This window comes from Pecten maximus, chromosome 14 (assembly GCF_902652985.1).
Source record: "Pecten maximus chromosome 14, xPecMax1.1, whole genome shotgun sequence".
NCBI classification, from domain to species: domain Eukaryota; kingdom Metazoa; phylum Mollusca; class Bivalvia; order Pectinida; family Pectinidae; genus Pecten; species Pecten maximus.
The window spans coordinates 2,546,082-2,558,242 of record NC_047028.1 but is presented as its reverse complement, the minus strand read 5'-3'; the positions used below and the strand labels follow the sequence as shown (position 1 = coordinate 2,558,242).

General features: G+C 32.7%; 1 protein-coding gene across 3 annotated transcripts in view; it reads right to left on the bottom strand.

Annotated features, from left to right (window-relative positions):
• Positions 1–12,161, bottom strand: part of LOC117342264 (inactive ubiquitin carboxyl-terminal hydrolase MINDY-4B-like) — a 41,118-nt gene that overhangs the window by 5,615 nt on the left and 23,342 nt on the right. For 2 of the 3 annotated variants that reach the window (XM_033904352.1, XM_033904353.1), the window contains 6 exons: positions 8,832–8,902; positions 6,908–7,070; positions 5,222–5,290; positions 1,989–2,075; positions 984–1,161; positions 394–490 (listed from right to left, as the gene is read on the bottom strand). In XM_033904352.1, the coding sequence (XP_033760243.1) occupies positions 394–490; positions 984–1,161; positions 1,989–2,075; positions 5,222–5,290; positions 6,908–7,070; positions 8,832–8,902 (665 nt within the window). The remainder of the gene's footprint in view (positions 1–393; positions 491–983; positions 1,162–1,988; positions 2,076–5,221; positions 5,291–6,907; positions 7,071–8,831; positions 8,903–12,161) is intronic. The other variant, XM_033904355.1, reaches the window with a different exon arrangement.

Here is a 12,161-nt window from a genome sequence, read left to right as displayed (position 1 = left end):
GTTTAAGGAACATGTGGGAAAACAAATTGAAGTTTAAGGAACATGTGGAAAAACAAATTGAAGTTTAAGGAACAGGTGGGAAAACAAAACACAATATGCATATTTTATTAAAGCAATGGTTTTAAGCATCAATTTTGACAAACATGTGTAGATACCGTTTTAGGTAGCCACAAACCATCTCCTATATTGAGGCCACAGACATTTTTGTGGGTTGAAGGTTACCTGAATCTCTGAATTCTATCCCAGAGGAACCAATTTTTATTCAGTGGTTTTTGTAAAATATAATTTGGAATGAGAGCATATAAAAGTTGTGTTTTTAAATTTTACTGTATTGTTATTGATAAAATACGAAATCATATTGATACGTATTAAATAGATCACCATGTCACTCACTTTGTCATTACAATGTGCTCCATGGAGGGAATCCTGTCATCCTCCTTACGTCTTGTTAGCGTTGTATGTCCTCTAACAGTCCGACCATGTCTTGTTTCTTTGGGAAAAGAATTAATATTTTGAGGATTATGATTGCCGACTCGGATAAGATTTAAAGAGAAACCTCTCACACACCAGTGCTGTAGGAACTGATGTCATATAATAACAAAAGAAAGTAAACATTTATGACCACATAAAATGCCCAGATGATATTCAAACAAGGTATACACAGAACAAATCAAGTCTAAATCAAAGTAACAATGTCAGACAAGGTATATACAGAACCAACCGAATCTGAATCAAAGTGACAATATCAACTCCACTCCTAAATGGTGGTATCCAGACAAGGTATATACAGAACCAACCGAGTCTGAATCAAAGTGACAATGTCAGACAAGGTATATATAGAACCAACCGAGTCTGAATCAAAGTAACGATGTCAGACAAGGTATATATAGAACCAACCGAGTCTGAATCAAAGTGACAATGTCAGCTCTACTCCTGGATTAATTTATATGATTATATTATGTAATTCGAAGACAAGCACTCACCTATGTCTAGGATACAGGGCTTGTGAGCTGCTAGTCCTGTGTAGTAGTGCAGTGAGAAGCGGTTTTCCACCCTCCAATCAGAAACCAGGTCAATTTTGTTGCTGAACAGCAACCCAATCTGGCCATTGGTACTGGTCAGCCATATTGGTAACTTTGGAGTTTTAAGCATACTACCAACCTACAAATTGTATTTTATTGACTACCATAGCCAGATTTTACAATGTTTTAACAAAGACTGGTTAAAGTTGTTTAAATCATAATAACTTAGTGAGACATAGAATAAATTTTGTACACCAATACAAAATCACACTTCAAGAAATTATCAATGAAAAAAATCATGCAGTCATACCAGAAAGGGACATACGAGGGCTGATTGATAAGTCGTTAGCCTCGTATTGAAGGATTTGATTTTTGCTGTTTTCAGTTTTGGAAGTAGCTGTAGTCTGATGGTCAGCAAGATCAGGTGAATAAGGCGGATGTTCAATCAATTTTAAGTCACAATCGTGAATGGCAGCCATGGCAATGCCAGACTCTTTCACCCTAACACTAACCCTAACCGATTTTGTCCATTTTGCAAAAGCTGCTTGTCCTGTTTACTTTAGAGAGCTACCTCGTCGATATAAACTAACCAAATGAGACCAGTCCTTGGGTACACTGCCCTATATAGTCAGAGAATAGTAGGACTTAAAAAGAACATTATTGTGTACCTCCTTCAATACGAGGCTCTCAACTTATCAATCAGCTCCTTCAATACGGGGCTCTAAACTTATCAATCAGCCCTCGTAACTCCAGTTAAATCCGGTGACAATTAAAAGGATAACGATAGATAGATTAAAATTGCTAGCTACCTGTATATTGACTCTATAATTATTTCTATAATGAGAGCTGATTCCAGTATTTCCAAGGATTATCATCCACCCTTCATTGTGGGGGTTAACCAAACAACATCTACAATATTTCTTTTTGAATATTTGAACATATTGTGAAAAAAAAAATGAAACTGACCTCTGTCCTGGCATTCTGTTGTTCTGTCTTATCATAGTACAGGAAGCCTATGGTACTCCTAACTTGTATACCTCTCCTCGGCTTGGCCTGTAGATGGAGAACATCACAAATCAGTAAAATTATACAGGTTTATAAGTACGCAGTGAAATCTCCTACTAACCCAACATATAATACTATAACACAAATATATGGACCAAGGATTAAGAAAATCGGGCCAAGTCCCTGTGACTTATAACCATGTAATTTATAATAAAAATGTAAAAATATTACTTTATATTTTCTACAGTTTTTGGTGGATATTGTTAAATGTTCCGTGTTATTTTAAATGTATAGTGAAGTATGGATTTTCAAAAATGAAATCTGTTCCTCCTCTCTCGCAAAAATATGCTTGCCAATCCATCATAGCACGACTATCTTATAAATGAAAGAAAACAATTCCTATAAAATCAAAATTCTACATGATGATCAATATAATACGTAATATTTAGATCTGTCTTTAAATACTTGGTCCTAAACAAAGCTAGCTCACTATATCTAACATTATAATAAATAGGATTATTCAAACACGTCATACAATTAACTGCAAATAAAAGCTTCGACATTGTATTAGGGAAACATCACATTAAGCGTAATGTGACATTTAAAAGCAAGATATTAGGTGAAGCCGTACGATGATATAATGCAGAGTTTGAGATTTCAGAAATATAAAGCCACATAACAGCAATCTGAAAACACAAGTGCATCACCACAAATGATATTTTTCCATGCAGTGTTTTTTCCCAGTCGCCGTGGCGATCGGGAATGTACACCACAATTCTGTAATTTGTGATTACACACAAGGTCCTTATTTTTCAAAAGTACAGATATAATATTATTAATAATAGTAGTTAGGGAGGAGTTAGCAAGCTTTGTCAGTAGTTAGGGAGGAGTTAGCTAGCTTTGTTATTAGTTAGGGAGTGGTTAGCAAGCTTTGTCAGTAGTAAGGGAGGAGTTAGCAAGCTTTGTCAGTAGTAAGGGAGGAGTTAGCAAGCTTTGTCAGTAGTTAGGGAGGAGTTAGCAAGCTTTGTTAGTAGTTATGGAGGAGTTAGAAAGCTTTGTTAGTAGTTAGGGAGGAGTTAGCAAGCTTTGTTAGTAGTTAGGGAGGAGTTAGCAAGCTTTGTTAGTAGTTAGGGAGGAGTTAGCAAGCTTTGTCAGTAGTAAGGGAGGAGTTAGTAAGCTTTGTAAGTAGTTAGGAAGTAGTTAGCAAGCTTTTTTAGTAGTTGGTGAGGAGTAAGAAGGCTTTGTCGGTAGTAAGGGAGGAGTTAGCAAGCATTGTTAGTAGTTAGGGAGGAGTTAGCAAGCTTTGTCAGTAGTTAGGAAGGAGTTAGCAAGCTTTGTTAGTAGTAAGGGAGGAGTTAGCAAGCTTTGTCAGTAGTTAGGGAGGAGTTAGCAAGCTTTGTCAGTAGTTAGAGAGGAGTTAGCAAGCTTTGTTAGTAGTAAGGGAGGAGTTAGGGAGGAGTTAGCAAGCTTTTTCAGTAGTTAGGGAGGAGTTAGCAAGCTTTGTTAGAGGTTAGGGAGGATTTAGCAAGCTTTGTTAGTAGTTAGGGAGGAGTTAGCAAGCTTTTTTTGTAGTTAGGGAGGAGTTAGCAAGCTTTGTTAGAAGTTAGGGAGGAGTTAGAAAGCTTTGTCGGTAGTTCGGAAGGAATTAGCAAGCTTTGTCAGTAGTTAGGGAGGAGTTAGCAAGCTTTGTCAGTAGTTAGGGAGGAGTTAGCAAGCTTTGTTAGTAGTTAGGGAGGAGTTAGCAAGCTTTGTTAGTAGTTAGGGAGGAGTTAGCAAGCTTTGTCAGTAGTTAGGGAGGAGTTAGTAAGCTTTTTCAGTAGTTAGGAAGGAGTTAGCAAGCTTTGTGAGTAGTTGGGGAGGAGTTAGAAGGCTTTGTCGGTAGTAAGGGAGGAGTTAGCAAGCATTGTTAGTAGTTAAAAAGAGTTAGCAAGCTTTGTCAGTAGTTAGGAAGGAGTTAGCAAGCTTTGTTAGTAGTAAGGGAGGAGTTAGCAAGCTTTGTCAGTAGTTAGGGAGGAGTTAGCAAGCTTTGTCAGTAGTTAGAGAGGAGTTAGCAAGCTTTGTTAGTAGTAAGGGAGGAGTTAGGGAGGAGTTAGCAAGCTTTTTCAGTAGTTAGGGAGGAGTTAGCAAGCTTTGTTAGAGGTTAGGGAGGATTTAGCAAGCTTTGTTAGCAGTTAGGGAGGAGTAACAAGATTTGTTAGTAGTTGGGGAGGAGTTAGCAAGCTTTGTCAGTAGTTAGGGAGAAGTTATCTAGCTTTGTTAGTAGTTAGGGAGGAGTTAGCAAGCTTTGTTAGTAGGTAGGAAGAAGTTAGCTAGTTTTGTTAGTAGTTAGAGAGGAGTTAGCAAGCTTTGTTAGAAGTTAGGGAGGAGATAGCAAGCTTTGTTAGTAGTTAGGGAGGAGTTAGCAAGATTTGTCAGTAGTTAGGGAGGAGTTAGCAAGCTTTGTTAGTAGTTAGGGAGAAGTTAGCAAGCTTTGTCAGTAGTTAGGGAGGAGTTAGCAAACATTGTTAGTAGTTAGGGAGGAGTTAGAGAGGAGTTAGCAAGCTTTGTTAGATGACACACTTGGTACATACTAGTAGCTATGTTAGATGACACACTTGGTACATACTAGTAGCTATGTTAGATGACACACTTGGTACATACTAGTAGCTATGTTAGATGACACACTTGGTACATACTAGTAGCTATGTTAGATGACACACTTGGTACATACTAGTAGCTTTGTTAGATGACACACTTGGTACATACTAGTAGCTATGTTAGATGACACACTTGGTACATACTAGTAGCTTTGTTAGATGACACACTTGTTGGTACATACTAGTAGCTATGTTAGATGACACACTTGGTACATACTAGTAGCTATAACATATGTTAGTTTTGAGACTTTAACACTCTCTTGACAGCAGATACATGTAAGCATAGCAGACTCTATTATACTGACTTATAACAAAGATAACAGGCTGTAATATTTTAAATCAGTTCATATTTTATGGAGAAACTCTTAAATCAAAAACAAGTATCTATAGCTTTTTTCTTTCATTTTCTTTCTGATGAAGTTCATTCAAGAATATTTTTGAGAAATCATACACTGTACATAAATACAGATGTTTGGATATTTAGATAATCCTATTGTCTGTGTCTAATCTGATTAATCAGTCATGGTGCCTGTTATGTTTGTATTATATAACACTTACGTCTTCCTCATTCATCTCCTCATCAGGAGTAGGATTACGTTGGTCGCGGGCGTTTATAGGTTCATCCTCCTGTTTACAGAGTCACGAGACAATGTAACCTCGTTCACAGTATACTTACACCTTTTATAAAAGATCCACTAACCTATTTTACGAGAATATCAATTCATTACAAACAACTTATAGCTAATGCTACCTTTCACAATACATTTCTGATTTGTGTAAGAATTATCTCCCTTCTGAAATAATTTTTGATACTTGAAATATATCAATGTTTGTAAAGTAACAACCAAGCAAAATAAAAATAGTTACAGATCATTATCAATATCATAATTACAGCTTCAGTACTGGAACTCTTTTGAAGTGGAGATAACACAACACTGTAAGGTAGCATAATGCCTTAAGTTCTTCAACATTAAACAAAATTCCTCTGATACATCATATTGGTGCTTACATCATGTACCAGACAGCCGTTAACTGGGGTATATCAGATTACGTATATAAACAGTGTAACATGCAATTAAACAAAATCCTGTTACATGCAAAAACAGGATCCTGATCAGTGAATCTGGGTAACAACATAAACACAGTGTCATAGGGATTTAAGTGTTACAAAGTTTAGAACAACCTCAGTACACAATTAACGTAGCTTGATACCGTTATATTATACAAAACTTTAAGCAATACTCTCATTATTGATATAATTTTTCCTTCAGTCTTATTTAAAACTGAAATATATCATTTAAACATAAAGGCTTTATATTATATGGGGGGATTTCAGCTTTTTTAAAACATTTTAAATCATTTCTTTAGATAGACTGGCTGTAAGTGTACCCGCATCCGTGTCTCCTTTCCAATCCACAGATTCTAACTTAATCCACTAATGAGATGTTTAATGGACAGAAATTCAAACATTGTAGTGATAGGGCAGCTTAATGGGTCCAGATGGAAACAATTATACAATATTTATTCATTAATACATACCCCATATGGTAGTGGGTTATTTTAACAGGATCACTTTACAGTGTTATGTGTCAGGACAAATGACAAATATGGGGAGGTTACATATCTAAGCTCTTGTTGGCTATTTAATTAATCAATCTGAACAAAAAATGTTCTAAGCTTTTGTTGGCTATTTAATTAATCAATCTGAACAAAAAATGTTCTAAGCTTTTGTTGGCTATTTAATTAATCAATCTGAACAAAAAATGTTCTAAGCTTTTGTTGGCTATTTAATTAATCAATCTGAAAAAAAATGTTATCATTTAAACATTTGATATCATAATAGCAGATTTCAAAATTTTTGTTTCATGCTGTTGCCTGATAAGAACCACTCCTTATTGTTGATAACAACCTGAAAGTCAGGAAAAATGTCACAGAAATATCTATTATAATTTCAGGGAAAATGCATGACATTTAGTTTGAGCGAGCATTTCTGTCCGATAGTTCTGTACATAGATGATGTACTCGGTATTATAATTATCACATGTATTGTACTAATAGGTTATTGGGTAATACATTTTCAATTAGTATAAACTAGGATGTATTCTTAGAAGACGGAATTTAACAAAATAAACACTGGTTATAATCACAAGGGCAATTCTAACAACTAAATGTGCTGTACTTTCAATAGCATGCCACATTTCAGTGAAAATTTAAAAAAAACAACAACTGAAAATGACAACATACCAGCACTTTGGCGTCCTCACTATAGATGAGGTTGTTGTTATGGAGATAAGGAGTTGCTATGCCAGTTGTGAGCAGGTTGAGGAGGGCCATGCTGCAGTCTTCATTATCTGTCAGTAACTTCCTCTTTCGATCATCTTCCTCCATCTGTAAGTCGTCGTAGATCCTGAAACATTACAAGAACAAGTTATTACACAAGTTTTGACACAAGTTTTTCGGCATAGCCATATAATTTTCTTTTTGCCTTGGATATGACGCGAAAGGTGGCGTTACTGGTCAAGATGAAGTATGTGATTGGTCAATGTATCGATCGGTAAATGCAAAATGCAGATATGCAGTTAAAGACGAAACAAAATTAAGATTGAATGCAAGCTGAATAAGTGGATGTATCTATTAAAATGACAAATCAATAGAATTATATTCCTGATTCAAATGCAGTCTTATTATCACCCAAAATGATTCAAACTTACATAATTTTGTTATCCGTGCTGAAATGCATTTATTGATAAGTTCGTTAATTCATTTCACCTGCAGTTTTACATTATAACCACCAGCATTAAAACTATGCCGTTTATCTTTTTTAAAGATATTTCTTGTTTACACAAGTTTTTACACAAGCTTTCCTGACAATTATAGATTTCTTTATTAGACTCTCGTTAGTCCAACTGAAAGTGTCCAGGTTGGTTCTCATTCTCTGCCCTGATTGGCTATCACGATTATCACTATACCATCTGATAGAGTATAACAAAGGGAAGTAACTCTGCTGGTAGACCAGAATGGGTGGTCAAAGGATTAGAAATCCCCTTTGGTAAATTCACAGGTGACACCATGTGTTTTTAACTGATGATGTCTCCCTGTATATAATGTTGACTACAAACGTTGATTCATACTAACTTTTCTGTAGACCTACCACACTGTATATAATGTTGACTACAAACGTTGATTCATACTAACTTTTCTGTAGACCTACCACACTGTATATAATGTTGACTACAAACGTTGATTCATACTAACTTTTCTGTAGACCTACCACACTGTATATAATGTTGACTACAAACGTTGATTCATACTAACTTTTCTGTAGATCTACCACACTATATATGATGTTAAGTTGACTACAGACTTTGATTCATACTAACTTTTCTGTAGACCTACAACACTGTATATAATGTTGACTACAAACGTTGATTCATACTAACTTTTCTGTAGACCTACCACACTGTATATAATGTTGACTACAAACGTTGATTCATACTAACTTTTCTGTAGACCTACTACACTGTATATAATGTTGACTACAAACGTTGATTCATACTAACTTTTCTGTAGACCTACTACACTGTATATAATGTTGACTACAAACGTTGATTCATACTAACTTTTCTGTAGACCTACTACACTGTATATAATGTCGACTACAAACGTTGATTCATACTAACTTTTCTGTAGACCTACAACACTGTATATAATGTCGACTACAAACGTTGATTCATACTAACTTTTCTGTAGACCTACCACACTGTATATAATGTTGACTACAAATGTTGAATCATACTAACTTTTCTGTAGACCTACTACACTGTATATAATGTTGACTACAGACTTTGATTCATACTAACTTTTCTGTAGATCTACTACACTGTATATAATGTTGACTACAAACTTGGATTCATACTAACTTTTCTGTAGACCTACCACACTGTATATAATGTTGACTACAAATGTTGAATCATACTAACTTTTCTGTAGACCTACCACACTGTATACAATGTTGACTACAAACGTTGATTCATACTAACTTTTCTGTACACCTACCACACTGTATAATATAATGTTAAGTTGACTACAAACGTTGATTCATGCTAACTTTTCTGTAGACCTACCACACTGTATATAATGTTGACTACAAACGTTGATTCATACTAACTTTTCTGTGGTCCTCGATAGGATGATACTGTAGAGGAACATGATACAGCCATTGTTACCCTCTCTCTGGAACTAAAACACAAATTAATCCGTTACATTATTACCAGTCCTTACTACATGTGTATTAGGAACTATAAAACATTTTAACCATGGTCTAGGTAGTCCTTGTTTATTATTATAATGGTTTAGGTAGTCCTTGTTTATTATTATAATGGTCTAGGTAGTCCTTGTTTATTATTATAATGGTCTAGGTAGTGACAAAGTCTTTATTATTACTCCTTGTTTATTATTATAATGGTCTATTTAGTGACAAAGTCTTTATTATTATAATGGTCTAGTTAGTGACAAAGTCTTTGTTTATCATTATAATGGTCTAATTAGTGACAAAGTCTTTGTTTATTATTATAATGGTCTAGTTAGTGACAAAGTCCTTGTTTATTATTATAATGGTCTAGTTAGTGACAAAGTCTTTGTTTATTATTATAATGGTCTAGTTAGTGACAAAGTCTTTATTATTATAATGGTCTAATTAGTGACAAAGTCTTTGTTTATTATTATAATGGTCTAGTTAGTGACAAAGTCTTTATTATTATAATGGTCTAGTTAGTGACAAAGTCTTTGTTTATTATTATAATGGTCTAGTTAGTGACAAAGTCTTTGTTTATTATTATAATGGTCTAGTTAGTGACAAAGTCTTTGTTTATTATTATAATGGTCTAATTAGTGACAAAGTCTTTGTTTATTATTATAATGGTCTAGTTAGTGACAAAGTCTTTGTTTATTATTATAATGGTCTATTTAGTGACAAAGTCTTTATTATTATAATGGTCTAGTTAGTGACAAAGTCTTTGTTTATTATAATATGGTCTAGTTAGTGACAAAGTCTTTGTTTATTATTATAATGGTCTAATTAGTGACAAAGTCTTTGTTTATTATTATAATGGTCTAGTTAGTGACAAAGTCTTTGTTTATTATTATAATGGTCTAGTTAGTGACAAAGTCTTTGTTTATTATTATAATGGTCTAATTAGTGACAAAGTCTTTGTTTATTATTATAATGGTCTAGTTAGTGACAAAGTCTTTATTATCATAATGGTCTAATTAGTGACAAAGTCCTTGTTTATTATTATAATGGTCTAATTAGTGACAAAGTCTTTGTTTATTATTATAATGGTCTAATTAGTGACAAAGTCTTTGTTTATTATTATAATGGTCTAGTTAGTGACAAAGTCTTTATTATTATAATGGTCTAGTTAGTGACAAAGTCTTTATTATTATAATGGTCTAGTTAGTGACAAAGTCTTTGTTTATTATTATAATGGTCTAATTAGTGACAAAGTCTTTGTTTATTATCATAATGGTCTAATTAGTGACAAAGTCTTTGTTTATCATTATAATGGTCTAGTTAGTGACAAAGTCTTTGTTTATTATTATAATGGTCTAATTAGTGACAAAGTCCTTGTTTATTATTATAATGGTCTAGTTAGTGACAAAGTCTTTGTTTATTATTATAATGGTCTATTTAGTGACAAAGTCTTTATTATTATAATGGTCTAGTTAGTGACAAAGTCTTTGTTTATTATTATAATGGTCTAGTTAGTGACAAAGTCTTTATTATTATAATGGTCTAGTTAGTGACAAAGTCTTTGTTTATTATTATAATGGTCTAATTAGTGACAAAGTCTTTATTATTATAATGGTCTAATTAGTGACAAAGTCTTTGTTTATTATTATAATGGTCTAGTTAGTGACAAAGTCTTTGTTTATTATTATAATGGTCTAGTTAGTGACAAAGTCCTTGTTTATTATTATAATGGTCTAATTAGTGACAAAGTCTTTGTTTATTATTATAATGGTCTAGTTAGTGACAAAGTCTTTGTTTATTATTATAATGGTCTAATTAGTGACAAAGTCCTTGTTTATTATTATAATGGTCTAATTAGTGACAAAGTCTTTGTTTATTATTATAATGGTCTAGTTAGTGACAAAGTCTTTGTTTATTATTATAATGGTCTAGTTAGTGACAAAGTCTTTATTATCATAATGGTCTAATTAGTGACAAAGTCCTTGTTTATTATTATAATGGTCTAATTAGTGACAAAGTCTTTGTTTATTATTATAATGGTCTAATTAGTGACAAAGTCTTTGTTTATTATTATAATGGTCTAGTTAGTGACAAAGTCTTTGTTTATTATAATATGGTCTAATTAGTGACAAAGTCTTTGTTTATCATTATAATGGTCTAATTAGTGACAAAGTCTTTGTTTATTATCATAATGGTCTAATTAGTGACAAAGTCTTTGTTTATCATTATAATGGTCTAGTTAGTGACAAAGTCTTTGTTTATTATTATAATGGTCTAATTAGTGACAAAGTCCTTGTTTATTATTATAATGGTCTAGTTAGTGACAAAGTCTTTGTTTATTATTATAATGGTCTAATTAGTGACAAAGTCTTTGTTTATTATTATAATGGTCTAGTTAGTGACAAAGTCTTTGTTTATTATTATAATGGTCTAGTTAGTGACAAAGTCTTTGTTTATTATTATAATGGTCTAGTTAGTGACAAAGTCTTTGTTTATTATTATAATGGTCTAATTAGTGACAAAGTCTTTGTTTATTATTATAATGGTCTAGTTAGTGACAAAGTCTTTGTTTATTATTATAATGGTCTAGTTAGTGACAAAGTCTTTGTTTATTATTATAATGGTCTAGTTAGTGACAAAGTCTTTATTATTATAATGGTCTAATTAGTGACAAAGTCTTTGTTTATTATTATAATGGTCTAATTAGTGACAAAGTCTTTGTTTATTATTATAATGGTCTAGTTAGTGACAAAGTCTTTGTTTATTATTATGATGGTCTAGTTAGTGACAAAGTCTTTGTTTATTATCATAATGGTCTAATTAGTGACAAAGTCTTTGTTTATTATTATAATGGTCTAGTTAGTGACAAAGTCTTTGTTTATTATTATAATGGTCTAGTTAGTGACAAAGTCTTTGTTTATTATTATAATGGTCTAGTTAGTGACAAAGTCTTTATTATCATAATGGTCTAATTAGTGACAAAGTCCTTGTTTATTATTATAATGGTCTAATTAGTGACAAAGTCTTTGTTTATTATTATAATGGTCTAGTTAGTGACAAAGTCTTTATTATTATAATGGTCTAGGTAGTCCTTGTTTATTATTATAATGGTCTAATTAGTGATAAAGTCTTTGCTTATAATTATAATTTTCATCAAAATTATTTACTGTGAATCTGTGTTTTTTTTTTCATAAAATACAATCAAGCTAAAATTAACAAATTATCTTTTCATTTCTCAGAAGAGTA